At 44.5% G+C, this 12,698-nt stretch overlaps 1 protein-coding gene across 1 annotated transcript in view; it reads right to left on the reverse strand.

Annotated features, from left to right (window-relative positions):
* Positions 1–2,938: 2,938 nt before the first annotated feature.
* LOC309564407 (uncharacterized protein) overlaps positions 2,939–12,698 on the reverse strand; it is a gene marked incomplete at its 3' end in the record, with an annotated part of 50,817 nt that continues 41,057 nt past the window's right edge. The window contains exons 15-19 of the mRNA XM_082269035.1: positions 9,566–9,644; positions 9,169–9,449; positions 6,682–6,823; positions 3,949–4,326; positions 2,939–3,783 (exon numbers count right to left, since the gene is read on the reverse strand). Of these exons, the coding sequence (XP_082125161.1) occupies positions 2,939–3,783; positions 3,949–4,326; positions 6,682–6,823; positions 9,169–9,449; positions 9,566–9,644 (1,725 nt within the window). The remainder of the gene's footprint in view (positions 3,784–3,948; positions 4,327–6,681; positions 6,824–9,168; positions 9,450–9,565; positions 9,645–12,698) is intronic.

Below are 12,698 nucleotides of genomic sequence, written 5' to 3' on the forward strand. Positions count from 1 at the left end.
ACATTCTCCGACAGCTCTCCTCCACCATTCACACTACATTCTCCGACAGCTCCCCTCCCACCATCCACATTACATTCTCCGAGAGCTCTCCCCCATCATCCACACTACATTCTCCGACAGCTCTCCTCCCACCATCCACACTACATTCTCCGAGCCTGGGAGGTTACAACTGTTCCCTGGTATACCTATATGTTTGAGTTCCTTGGTCTGCATAGCCTAGTATGAAAGGACTACCACTCCCTGATCTGTAGTTTTATTTTATAGTATGCAAAACGGAAAAAAGGAATAGGAAAACTTCCCGGGGGGGGGGGGGGGGGTCATGCATGTCCAACCTTTGGAGGCTCCAGGAAATAGAAGAAAACCAATAGAAGGTTCAGCCCATTCAACTCCACCTATAAATGAAGTATGTGAGGAACCAGTAGGGTGAGTCAGCCCACCAGACCGGACTATGCATAAAATTTCAACTTTGTGTCAGTGTACAGTTTTCAATAAAATGTTTATCATATCATCTTTCTGTGGACTGAACAAAATCATCTGTTTAATACCAACATACATTAATGTAGCATTACCACCCCCCCAGGGAGATGCTTGGTAATTTTGGATTTCTGCTCTCTCCCTCAGCCTCTCTGACATATCTGGTTAAAATAAAGTCACTGTAAGCACAAAGAAGAACATGAGTATGGATAACTTTAACCACTTTCCGACCAGCCACTGTATATATCCTGCGGAAGGTCGGCTCTATTGCGTGAAACGATGTACCTGTACGTCATTTTGTGCAATAGCCAGTGGAGATGCGCGTGCTGATTGGCCACAAGGGGAGCCAATCAGCAGGTCCAGCGGATGCAATGCCTGCCGGCCACCTGCCGATGTACACAAGGCAGATTGCCATTCTGTCAGGGATGAACACAGTGATCTTGTGTTCCAGCTAAGCAGGAACACGGATCTCTGTGTTCATCCAGTGAGTCCACCAACCCCCCCCCCCCCACAGTTAGAAAGCACCCCCTAGGGTCACACTTACCCTTTTGATTGCCCCTGGTATTAACCCCTTCCCTGCCAGTGTTATTAGTAAAGAGACAGTGCATATTTTTAGCACTGATTACTGGTTCCCAAAAAAAGTGATTGTTACTTGTAAACAAAAAGTGCCAGAAAAGTCCTGGTCTTCAAGTAGTTCCTATGCCCATTCCTACTGAATTTACAAATCTGACATCACTGTGAATTATTCTTGAATGGTTCCTCTATTCCATGGATAATCGATCTTCTTATTTTCATCATAAGAGATTAGAACTTCCTCCTTCCATCAGGGATTCTGCCACATGTTTCCTGTAAGTGCTCAGTGCATATAGAAGAGAGCCCAGATCTGAGTAATCAGCCCTGACCAGATGCTCACAGCACAGACCCCAGCTTAGAAGTACCTCCCACTCAGCAGAACCCCGGCTCCTTGGTACACCTGCTCAGCATTGGTACACTCGTTCAGCAGATCCCCAGCTTTATTAGTACCCTTGTTCAGCAGATCCCCTGCTCAGTAGTAACCCCCAGTTCTGCTGATCCCCCGCTTAGTAGTAACCCTCAGCGCTGCTAAACCCCCCCCCCTCAGTAGTAACCCCCAGCTCTGCTTATTCCCCGCTCCGTAGTAACCCCCTGCTCTGCTGAACCCCCACATAGTAATAACCCTCTGTTCTGCTGATACCCCACTCAGTAGTAACCCCCAGCTCTGCTGATCCTCCTCTCTTTCTGGTTCACGCTCACTTCCCGCTATATTGCTTTCATGCTGCACACCACATGTGATATTGCTAGTTGATTACTGTAATAATGTCACTGGTTCCCAAAAAAGCATTGCTTATTAGGATTTGTTTTTACCACAAATATGTAGTAGAATAGATATTGGCCTAAGTTGCTGAAAAAATTTGACTTTTTATTAGATATATTTTTTAGCAGAAAGTGAAAAACAATTTTATATATATATATATATATATATATATATATATATATATATATTTTTATTTTTTTTTTATACAAATTGGCAGTCGCAAAAAAATAAAACGCACAGGTGATCAAATACCACCAATAGAAAGCTCTATTTGTGGGGGAAAAAGGACATACATTTTATTTGGGTACAGCGTCGCATGACCGCGCAATTGTCAGTTAACACAGTAACGCAGTGCCGTATCCCAAAAATGGCCTGGTCAATAACTGGCTACCTTGGCTGTGAATTAGTACCAGAAAAAGACAAGACGGCTTAGTTGAGCAAAAATGAGCACACAGAAGGTAGGTTCAGACACCGTCCGCTAGAGTGTATAATCACTAGGCCAAAGTAACTTGGAATAGAGTTCTGTATCAATAGACTGGAATCGATGCATAAGTCATCAATAAACATTTCATACAGACATTATTTGCAATCTGAATAAGAATATACTCAGAGAACGGCAAGAATATATGGTGCAATGTCCCCTGAGAAGTTCTGCTTAGCATAAGCAATAGGTAACAGTATCTGTGTAGCAGCTGTAAAGGAGCAGGCTTTAGATCTAATTCTACAACCGGCTAGTGTTGGGGCCCAGTCTTACCCATGGTGCACAAAAGAATAGTCACTGGCAGCAATAAGGCTCTTAGATGGCTGTATGGTCAGTTCCTAAAGGACTCAATCTCTCTTGCAGCAGATAGTAAATCTTCACAGCCGCAGCCCACCAGTCCCAGTAATATTACAGCTCATCCAGTCACATCAGCAGCAGTTAGTCCACTCTCTGCTTTGCACCCAGGTAACTCGGACTCTCAGCATCCCTGAACTCAGCACTCTGGATCCCAGAGTTAAAAGTCTTCCTGCCTTAACAGCTCCCTCCTTTGGCTAAAATAGATGGTAATCAGTTCAGCACCTCAAGGGAGCAGCTACAGCCAGTGTCTCTCTCATTCTTAGCCAAGCACCTGGCTACATTTATTAACAGTTTCATTCTGTGTGTGTATTTTGATGTTTAATTAGATTTTCTTTACGTGTAAAACATTTCCCGCATGTTGAGCATGCAAAAGGGCGCTCACTCGAATGACTCATCTGGTGTCTACGAAGATTTGCCTTGTCGGAGAAACATATCCCGCACACTGGACAGGAAAAAGGATGTTTGCCCGTGTGGCTTTTCTGATGAGCATGTAGCTGGGCTTTCTGATTGAAAGACTTCCCGCAATCTGAACAAGAAAATAGAGTCTTCTCGGTGTGACTCCTTTGGTGGGCCAGAAACTTGGCCTTCACAGTGAAAGATCTCCCGCACTCCGAACAAAGAAAAGGCCGCTCGCTTTTGTGAAGTCGTTGGTGTATAGTCAGGCTTCCTTTCTGAGTGAAACTTTTCCCGCACTCTGTGCATAAGAAAGGACGCTCGCCCGTGTGAATTCTCTGGTGCGATAGAAGTACACATTTCACAATGAAACCTTTCCCGCACACCGAACACGAATAAGGACGCTCGCCCGTGTGAGTTTTTTGGTGTTTAACAAGGTCTCCTTTATGATTGAAACATTTCCCGCACTCTGAACATGAATAGGGACGCTCACCTGTGTGAATTCTCCGGTGTTCAACAAGGGTTCTTTCCTGAGAAAAACATTTCCCGCACTCAAGACATGAATAGGAGTGCTCACCCTTGTGACCTCTCTGGTGTGAATCAAGGCTTTTTTTCTGAGTGAAACTTTTTCCGCATTCTGCGCATGTAAATGGGCGCTCGCCTGTGTGAACTCTCTGGTGCGTTAGAAGTAGGCGTTCCTCTGTGAAACATTTCCCGCACTCTGAACATGAAAAAGGACGCACTGCTATGTGATCTTTCCGGTGTACAAGTAGCTCATTTCTTTCAGTAAAACATTTCCCACACGCTGAACATGAATGAGGATCCTCAGCCTTGTGGAGTTTCTGATGTAGAAGATATTCACTTTCGTTAGTAAAAGATTTCCCGCATTTCGAACATGTAAGGGTTACACTGGTATGAGATCTGAGATGGATACGAAGTTCAGATTTGGTCTTGAAAGATTTCCCGCACCCTAGACATGACAATATATTGTCACCTCGGTGAGCTTCTTCATGGGTTAAGGAAGATTCCTTGGGATTAGAAGGATCTGTTGATCTATCTGCAGTGTGAGATCCTAAATGGATATTTGCAATCATAGTATGTGATTGGTGAGAAGATTCCCCCTGATCAGAGGGATCCATTGATGTCTCCGGACAGGAAGGTCTGTGATGGATATTTTGTGTATTTGGATTTCCTCCTGGAGGATCCTGTGTGATGACATTATCTTCTGACTTACAATCAGCAGATAATAGAAGATGTCTCTCCAAGGATTTCCCGACCTCACATCCATCTGTTGGACAGAAAGTTTTACATAAATATAAGAAAGACATTTGCAGAAATGTGTTTCGTTTCGGATAGATTTGTTACGTTACTAATTTCGTTTCAGAATTCAATTATTTGGTTTCGAAATTTCTCTAGTTTTGTTTTCATTAAATTTAGTTTGGTTTATACATTTTCTAACGAATTCCACATTTTCAGAACGATTTCAAAGGGTCGAAAAACGATGGGGACAAGGGCCTCTTCCCAATCACCCTGGGCTGTGGTTTTGGGGGTCTGCGGGTAGAGGGCTTATCGGAATCTGGAAGCACTCCCTTTAACAAGGGGGTCCTCAGATACCACCCACTGCATGTAAATGAGTATGGATTACATTCCACCCCTACTCATTCACCAAAAATCCAATCCGAATTGTAATCGTTTTAAAAATTTGGAATTAGTTAGAAAACGAATAAACAAAACAAATTTTAATGGATTTCAGTGAAATTCATTACTATTTCATTTGCGATTCGGATACATCCAAATCTCGGAATAAGCAAAAATGTGTCCAAATTTGTATTCGGACTGAAATGAAATCGCACATGTCTAATATGAAGGTCAGTAATAGGAGAATCGTGTACAATATCCCACAAAAGTGAGTACACCCTTCACATTTTTGTAAATATTTTATTCTATCGTTTCATGTGACAACACTGAAGAAATGACACTTTGCTACAATGTAAAGTAGTGAGTGAACAGCTTGTATAACAGTGTAAATCTGCTGTCCCCTCAAAATACCTCAACACACAGCCATCAATGTCTAAACCGCTGGCAACAAAAGTGAGTACACCCCTAAGTGAAAATGCCCAAATTGGGCCCAAGGTGTAAATATTTTGTGTGGCCACCATTATTTTCCAGCACTGCCTTAACCCTCTTGGGCATGGAGTTCACCAGAGCTTTACAGGTTGCCACTGGAGTCCTCTTCCACTCCTCCATGATGACATCAGGATGTTAGAGACCTTGCGCTCCTCCACCTTCTGTTTGAGGATGCCCCACAGATGCTCAATAGGATTTAGGTCTGGAGACATGCTTGGCCAGTCCATCACCTTTACCCTCAGCTTCTTTAGCAAGGCAGTGATCGTCTTGGAGGTGTGTTTAGGGTTGTTATGTTGGAGTACTGTCCTGCGGCCCAGTCTCCGAAGGGAGGGGATCATGCTCTGCTTCAGTATGTCAACGTCCATGTTGGCATTCATGGTTCCCTCAATGAACTGTAGCTCCTCAGTGCTGGCAGCACTCATGCAGCCCTAGACCATGACACTCCCACCACCATGCTTGACTGTAGGCAAGACACACTTGTCTTTGTACTCCTCACCTGGTTGCCACCACACGCTTGACACCATCTGAACCAAATAAGTTTATCTTGGTCTCATCAGACCACAGGACATGGTTCCAGTAATCCATGTCCCTAGCCTGCTTGTCTTCAGCAAATGGTTTTTCGGGCTTTCTTGCGCATCATCTTTAGAAGAGGCTTCCTTCTGGGACAGCAGCCATGCAGACCAATTTGATGCAGTGTGCCACGTATGGTCTGAGCACTGACAGGCTGACCCCCCCACCCCTTCAACCTCTGCAGCAATGCTGGCAGCACTCATACGTCTATTTCCCAAAGACAACCTCTGGATATGACGCTGAGCACGTGCACTCAACTTCCTTGGTCAACCATGACGAGGCCTGTTCTGAGTGGACCCTGTTCTGTTAAACCGCTGTATGGTCTTGGCCACCGTGCTGCAGCTCAGTTTCAGGGTCTTGACAATCTTCTTATAGCCTAGTCCATCTTTATGTAGAACAACAATTCATTTTTTCAGATCCTCAGAGAGTTCTTTGCCATAAGGTGCCATGTTGAACTTCCAGTGACCAGTATGAGAGAGTGAGAGCGCCAACACCAAATTTAACTCACCTGCTCCCAATTCACACCTGAGACCTTGTAACACTAATGAGTCATATGACACTGGGGACGAAAATGGCTAATTGGGCCCAATTTGAACATTTTCACTTAGGGGTGTACTCACTTTTGTTGCCAGTGGTTTAGACATTAATGGCTGTGTGTTGAGTTATTTTGAGGGGACAGCATATTTACACTGTTATACAAGCTGTACACTCACTGCTTTACATTGTAGAAAAGTGTCATTTCTTCAGTGTTGTCACATGAAAAGTTAGAATAAAATATTTCCAAAAATGTGAGGGGTGTACTCACTTTTGTGAGATACTGTATGTTGGTCTAGCAACACACAGTTTCACAAAGCTCGAATAATCACATCTGATAATTATCTGACATTTTGGCTTAAACTACAATCCTTCTACTGAGACCTGATTCTTCCATAGTGCCTATACTTACTTGTGTCGATAAGAAGAAACATTTCTTCCTGTTCACTCTTTATAATCCTCCCATCCTCCTCCGTGGACGGCTGATCACCCCCCACATACGTCTCTATTTCTTCCTCTTTGACCTCAACTTTTCTATTAATCCGTTCTTCACCCTGAAACCCCAAAATAATAGAAAACATCTATTAAGGTAGAACTCTAGGCAGATATAAAAAAAAGAAAAAATAACAGCAGTTCTGCATTCATTACCCACTTCTGGACCCCCCAATAGCAGATATACAGCTACAGAGCATCCCTCCTGTGAGGAATCACGTGTATATATATATATATATATATATATATATATATATATACACACTATATTGCCAAAAGTATTGTGACGCCTGCCTTTACACGCATATGACCTTTAATGGCATCCCAGTCTTAGTCCATAGGGTTCAGTATTGAGTTGGCCCACCCTTTGCAGTTATAACTCTTCAACTCTTCTGGGAAGGCTGTCCACAAGGTTGTCCACAGGGGGTTAAAACAAATAGGGCGATCCAAGGGTTAACCTATGCCTAGCCAGTGTTTTTGTGTACTGTATGTGCTGCTTTTACTAGGGGAAAGGATGGATTTTATTCACTGCTTTGCAGGGACACAAAATTCATCCCTTCGTCCCTGTCAGAAGAGAGATCTGCCTTGTTTACATAGGCAGAGCTCTGTTCCGAGTCTCTGCCTGATGAGGGGCGGGAGCCGGCGAACATCCAGTGCCCGATGTTCTGCAAAAAACGTAAACTTGCCAAAATCTCCAACCACGTCACTTCTGGTGACTCTACATGAGGAATAATTAGAGATTTGGAGGAGTTGCGGTTTTCACAGACCACCGGCAGCCTGTACACTCCGGTAAACGCCCGCCTCTGGCATAGGGAGAAACCTGGGGGGATATCAAGGGAGTATGGGCACCCACAGTTAAAATGGCAGGTGCAAAATCACGCCTGGATAGGCCACAAAGCCTCAGCCTAAATTTACAAGCGGTTCAACCGCATGGTGCGGACACCTGCGGGAATGAGGTGCAGAAGCGCAACGCTGGGCAGGGGGGTCCAAGACTCTCTCCCTCCCACAGCAGCAAGTGGCCACCATCCTCTAGGTGCACGAGCCAAGTCTAGCTCTGCAGGTCCCAACAGTCTCTATTCTCTAGGTTGACCCAGTGGGGGGGGTGAAGGGAGCTCAAATGCAGAAAGGTCACCAGGCACAGGCAGATCTACTCTGGTCGAGACACCCACATATACAGTTACACAGGCAGGGCTACCCAACCCCCCGAAATAATGTTTCACGCCCCAAAAAAAAGCCTCATTAAACACGTGATGCCCTGTGTTTACCGCAAAGGGGGGTGTTGGAGAAATGGGTACAGGAGACCAGGCCTGTAGGTGCAAAGGAGAAGCCACAGGGGAGTGCCCGAACCCCACACCGCATCCAGGTAGGGGGCATCTACTTACCGATCCAGCTGAGCATGTGGGTAAGGCTCCCCCTGACAGATCCATTTCTCCACTGAAGTGGGGGGGGGGCTGTCGGTAAGGGTAATGCTGTGACATGGACTCTGGCGCCCGGTCATACGTGTCCCCGCAAGACGTTAAACTCGCTGGCTGCCCTGGTTCAGGATGAGGCTTTGTCGCGGCCAACCTAGCGTATAGCTTAAGGTCTGCACACGCTTGTTGGGCAGACTGGGGTGACCACTGGATCTAGATTATCCAGCCCGTCGCCCAGTTTGGCTGTTGATTGAAGATCTCCACAGTAAAAATCCCAGGAAAAGGAGGAAAAAAAAAAAGCTATGGAGCCAGGGAACTAGTTCCTTACGCCTGAACACTAGCCAAATAAAACTGGCTTGCCTATAGCAGAGAGGGGGGCTTTATACCAGCTGTGTTCGTTTTCTGCCTAGTTTCCTACTCCTGTAGGCAGCGCTATAACCCTACGGTCAAAACTGAGAAGAGCGGTGTCTGTCAATGAACGCAAAAGAAACTGTATATTGTTTTTAAAAAAACAAAAAATGCTTGTGATGGAAACGAAGGGTGCTGATGGAGAGGGAGCAAAAGCTACATTTTAGATGTAAAAGTCAACATTAGAACAAAAAACTACATTGAAGAATATCATCTCACAAAGTTCAGAACCACTTCTGTGTTCTATATACCGAGTCCTCCTAGGAAGTCCTTCCTCGCAGGAAGATATACTTTCGGTATTTGACCAGAAACAGTGAAAATTAGCCCTGTGAATGAATTATTATGCGCCGGCGGGTACTATGTTAAATGTCTATTGTTTTATGTTGTATGTCTTGTTCCTCATGAATATACTGGTACACAAAGAATTATACACTGTACGGTTATGATTATAAATTTAATTTTTCATTAATATACTTGCTATTATTTAAATATATATTACTTGTGTCCCCAAATTTGTTGTGACCATTTAACCATCTTTAGTTCTGACCGCTGCACAGAAGACCTCTTTATATACCGAGTCCTCCTACCTGATTTCGGTGAGGGATGGTGTGAGCTTCCTGAGTGGAATCCCGGAAATACAGAGGACGGGGACAGCTCTCTGGTGGGTTTGTGCCACCAAATGGCTCCGTCATGATGTGCTTGAAGTGATCTCTGTGTCCTTCTGAAAACTCCATCACACCAACCTCCTCCTCCTCCTCTTTTATCTCTGTTTGAACCTTTTGTGAGATGGTGTGATGTTCCTGTGTGGAATCCCGGGAATACAGAGGACGGGGACATCTCTCTGGTGGGTTCCCATTACTGGATCCATCTGTAGGAAACACACACACTGACTGAATACATTGTTTCTATGTGTTTATCAGATGATGGGGGATCTAGGTGGACCCTCCGTACTGCTCTCTCCTTTACAATAAAGTCTCCTCTTACCCGGTGATGTGAGGGCCGGCTGATTCTCCATCATGACGTCCTTGTAGAGATCCTTGTGTCCTTCTAAATACTCCCACTCCTCCATGGAGAAATAGACAGTGACATCCTGACACCTTATAGGAACCTGACACACACAATGATACAGTCACCATCCAGACACCTCTGTACTTTATTAGTAAAGTGATTTAAAATATATAAAAAAAAAAAATAAAAAAATGATTTTATGGTTTACTAATAGCTCAAGGACAATATCAGGTGCTTATATGCTAAGGATAGGTTTTTAGCATGCTAGAATGTCTCTTCGTATTCAGAATTATGTTATTAGAACAAGGTCTTGGGAACAAAAGGTTATGCAGTATTTAGAGAGACAGTCTACTAATATTAAATAGTAAGGTATTCCAGAGTCACAAACAAGCTTATAAAGTGTACCAAAATACCAAAAATGAATGTCCCTTGTAATTTTTATATGTGTTACTAGTGCAAGCTATTGAGTGAATGTGTTAAAATTAGAAACTACATATTTTTGGAGTCAACATGACAAATGCCCAGAATGTCAACCTAAAATCCTGAATTTCTGTAAAGATGAAAGGCCTTTGCATATTAACACCGGCTGCTTGTTGATCTTCACTTTCACTTTGAAGCCCTACTTTTCTAAATAAACTTTCAAAACTTTCACAGTGAGAAGGAGAGGTTGTTTTACTTATCCAGAGACAAAACCCATAAGAGTGATGTCATGTGATCAACCTGGAATCCTATAAACCAGATGCTCTGGATAGACAGTTGGATAAATGGTTCTATATTTAGGATGTATCCGGTCTATAAACCAGAGGTTCTGGATGTACAGTTGGATAAATGGCTCTATATTTAGGATGTATCCGGTCTATAAACCAGAGGCTCTGGATGGACAGTTGGATAAATGGCTCTATATTTAGGATGTATCCAGTCTATAAACCAGAGGCTCTGGATGGACAGTTGGATAAATGGTTCTATATTTAGGATGTATCCAGTCTATAAACCAGAGGCTCTGGATAGACAGTTTGGATAAATGTCTCTATATTTAGGATGTATCTGGTCTATAAACCAGAGGCTCTGGATGGACAGTTGGATAAATGCCTCTATATATAGGATGTATCTGTGTTCATAGTATAATACTCTATATATGTGTGTATCATCATCTGCTGGAGATAAAGGACGTCACAGTGACTATGGAGGAAGAGGACGGACATGACGGGGGGTTACTGGGTGTAAATAAAGAATATTAGCTTCTTACCTTCTCTGCTGCCGGTTTCAGCAATGTCTCTTCGCTACTTACAAATGACCTCTCGTACGGAAATTCCTATTTATACTCCTACATCACTTCCTGTCTCTACTTTGCATCACTTCCTGGCTGTACCTTACATCACTTCCTGTTCGCGTGTTCATAGTGAGATCACCACCTTGTGTTCAATATAAATACTGCAGTCTGCGTTACGTTTACACAGTTTACTTGCTGTCTTGTGTTCCATTCCTCTATCATGTTACATCCATTATTATTATTATTATTATTATTATACAGGATTTATATAGCGCCAACAGTTTGCGCAGCGCTTAACAATATTAAGGCAGACATCACAGTTACAATACAATTTGTATGCTGGTGTTATGTGCAGGTTTCAGGAGGACGCAGAGCAGGGCTCGAGAGGATGCTACGCACAGAGTGAAGGGCTCGGGAGGACGCTACGCGCAGAGTGCAGGGCTCAGGAGGATGCTACGCACAGAGTGAAGGGCTCGGGAGGACGCTATGCGCAGAGTGCAGGGCTCGGGAGGACGCTTCGCGCAGAGTGCAGGGCTCGGGAGGACGCTATGCGCAGAGTGCAGGGCTCGGGAGGACGCTACGCGTAGAGTGCAGGGCTCAAGAGGATGCTATGTACAGGGTGCAGACAGGGTTCAGGAGTGTGCTACATGGAGTGCACAGTTGCGAATTAGCTGATTCTCTTGAATAGACTGCATGACATGAGGAGGGAGAGATAGTACAGAGGGAAAGTTCACATTACTTTTATTGAGATTCGTGTCTCTTGCACACAGGTGGCTGAGCACATTCTGTGTAATTGCAGTTGAATTGCATCCATCCAGGCAGCCCAGGTGCATCGTACAGCCTGGAAAACAGCTTTAGAATAACACCAGAGGACAAAACCCTTTTTTTAAATCTATTTATTTTGTATTGTGAGTCACAATTTGTGACACCAGCACCAGCAATTTGTGACACCAGCAATGTTTATGTCAAAGATAAGGGAAGCAGATGGAGGGATGGAAGGACAGACAGAACACACAGAGATCCAGCATTTTTCTCTCCCTGTCAGAGTCTCTGTAAGAGCCATGAGCCTTGTGCTGTGTAATAGTAATGCAGGATGTGTGTGTTCTGTCTGTCCCACAGAGGAGCTTTACCAAAAGCCTTGCTGGTGTCAGAATACAGCCTGGATGGTCTTATTCTCTGCAGCTGCCCAACTGTACGACAAGAACTATGGAGACCTGTTGACGCGCATTAACGCTGACCTGGACTCGTGCTCGTCATATCCCTTGACCTGGTTTGGACGCATTAATGTTCTCAAAATAAATATCCTTCCCAGACTTATATACCTGCTTAATACTGTCCCCGTACAGCTACCTCAACTGTTTAAGTGTCTACGCTGCTCCTTCCTGAAGTTTGTCTGGCATGACAAACATCCTAGACTGGCTTACGCTATCCTTAGGAGACAGAAAAAGGACGGTGGGGTGGGTTTGCCCGACGTTTCTTTGTATTATAAAGCAATGGCCTTTGTCCACATGTTGAACTGGGCAAATGATGCCTCCACTAAACCCTGGATTCCGTTTAAGAAAACCCTGGCGGGAAGGAATCTGGCGGGCGCACCGTGGATTCTGGGAAGTAGTGGGGGGCTATCGGAGTGGACCTCTCCACTGACGAGGGCCACGCTCCGTATATGGGAAAGACTCAATGTAGGGGCTGACTTCTCCGCTGGGGTGTCCCCCCTTGTGCCCTTAGGTGGGTTCCCTTGGTTTCCTCCCGGTGAGGATGCTCATTTTTTTCGTGCCTGAGGAGAGGACGGGAAGACTTTTTGTGGCAAATTCGCACCGTCCGGACGATTATTGTCATTGA

The sequence above is a fragment of the Pelophylax lessonae genome (assembly GCF_965119305.1).
Source record: "Pelophylax lessonae genome assembly, chromosome: 9".
Lineage (NCBI taxonomy): Eukaryota > Metazoa > Chordata > Amphibia > Anura > Ranidae > Pelophylax > Pelophylax lessonae.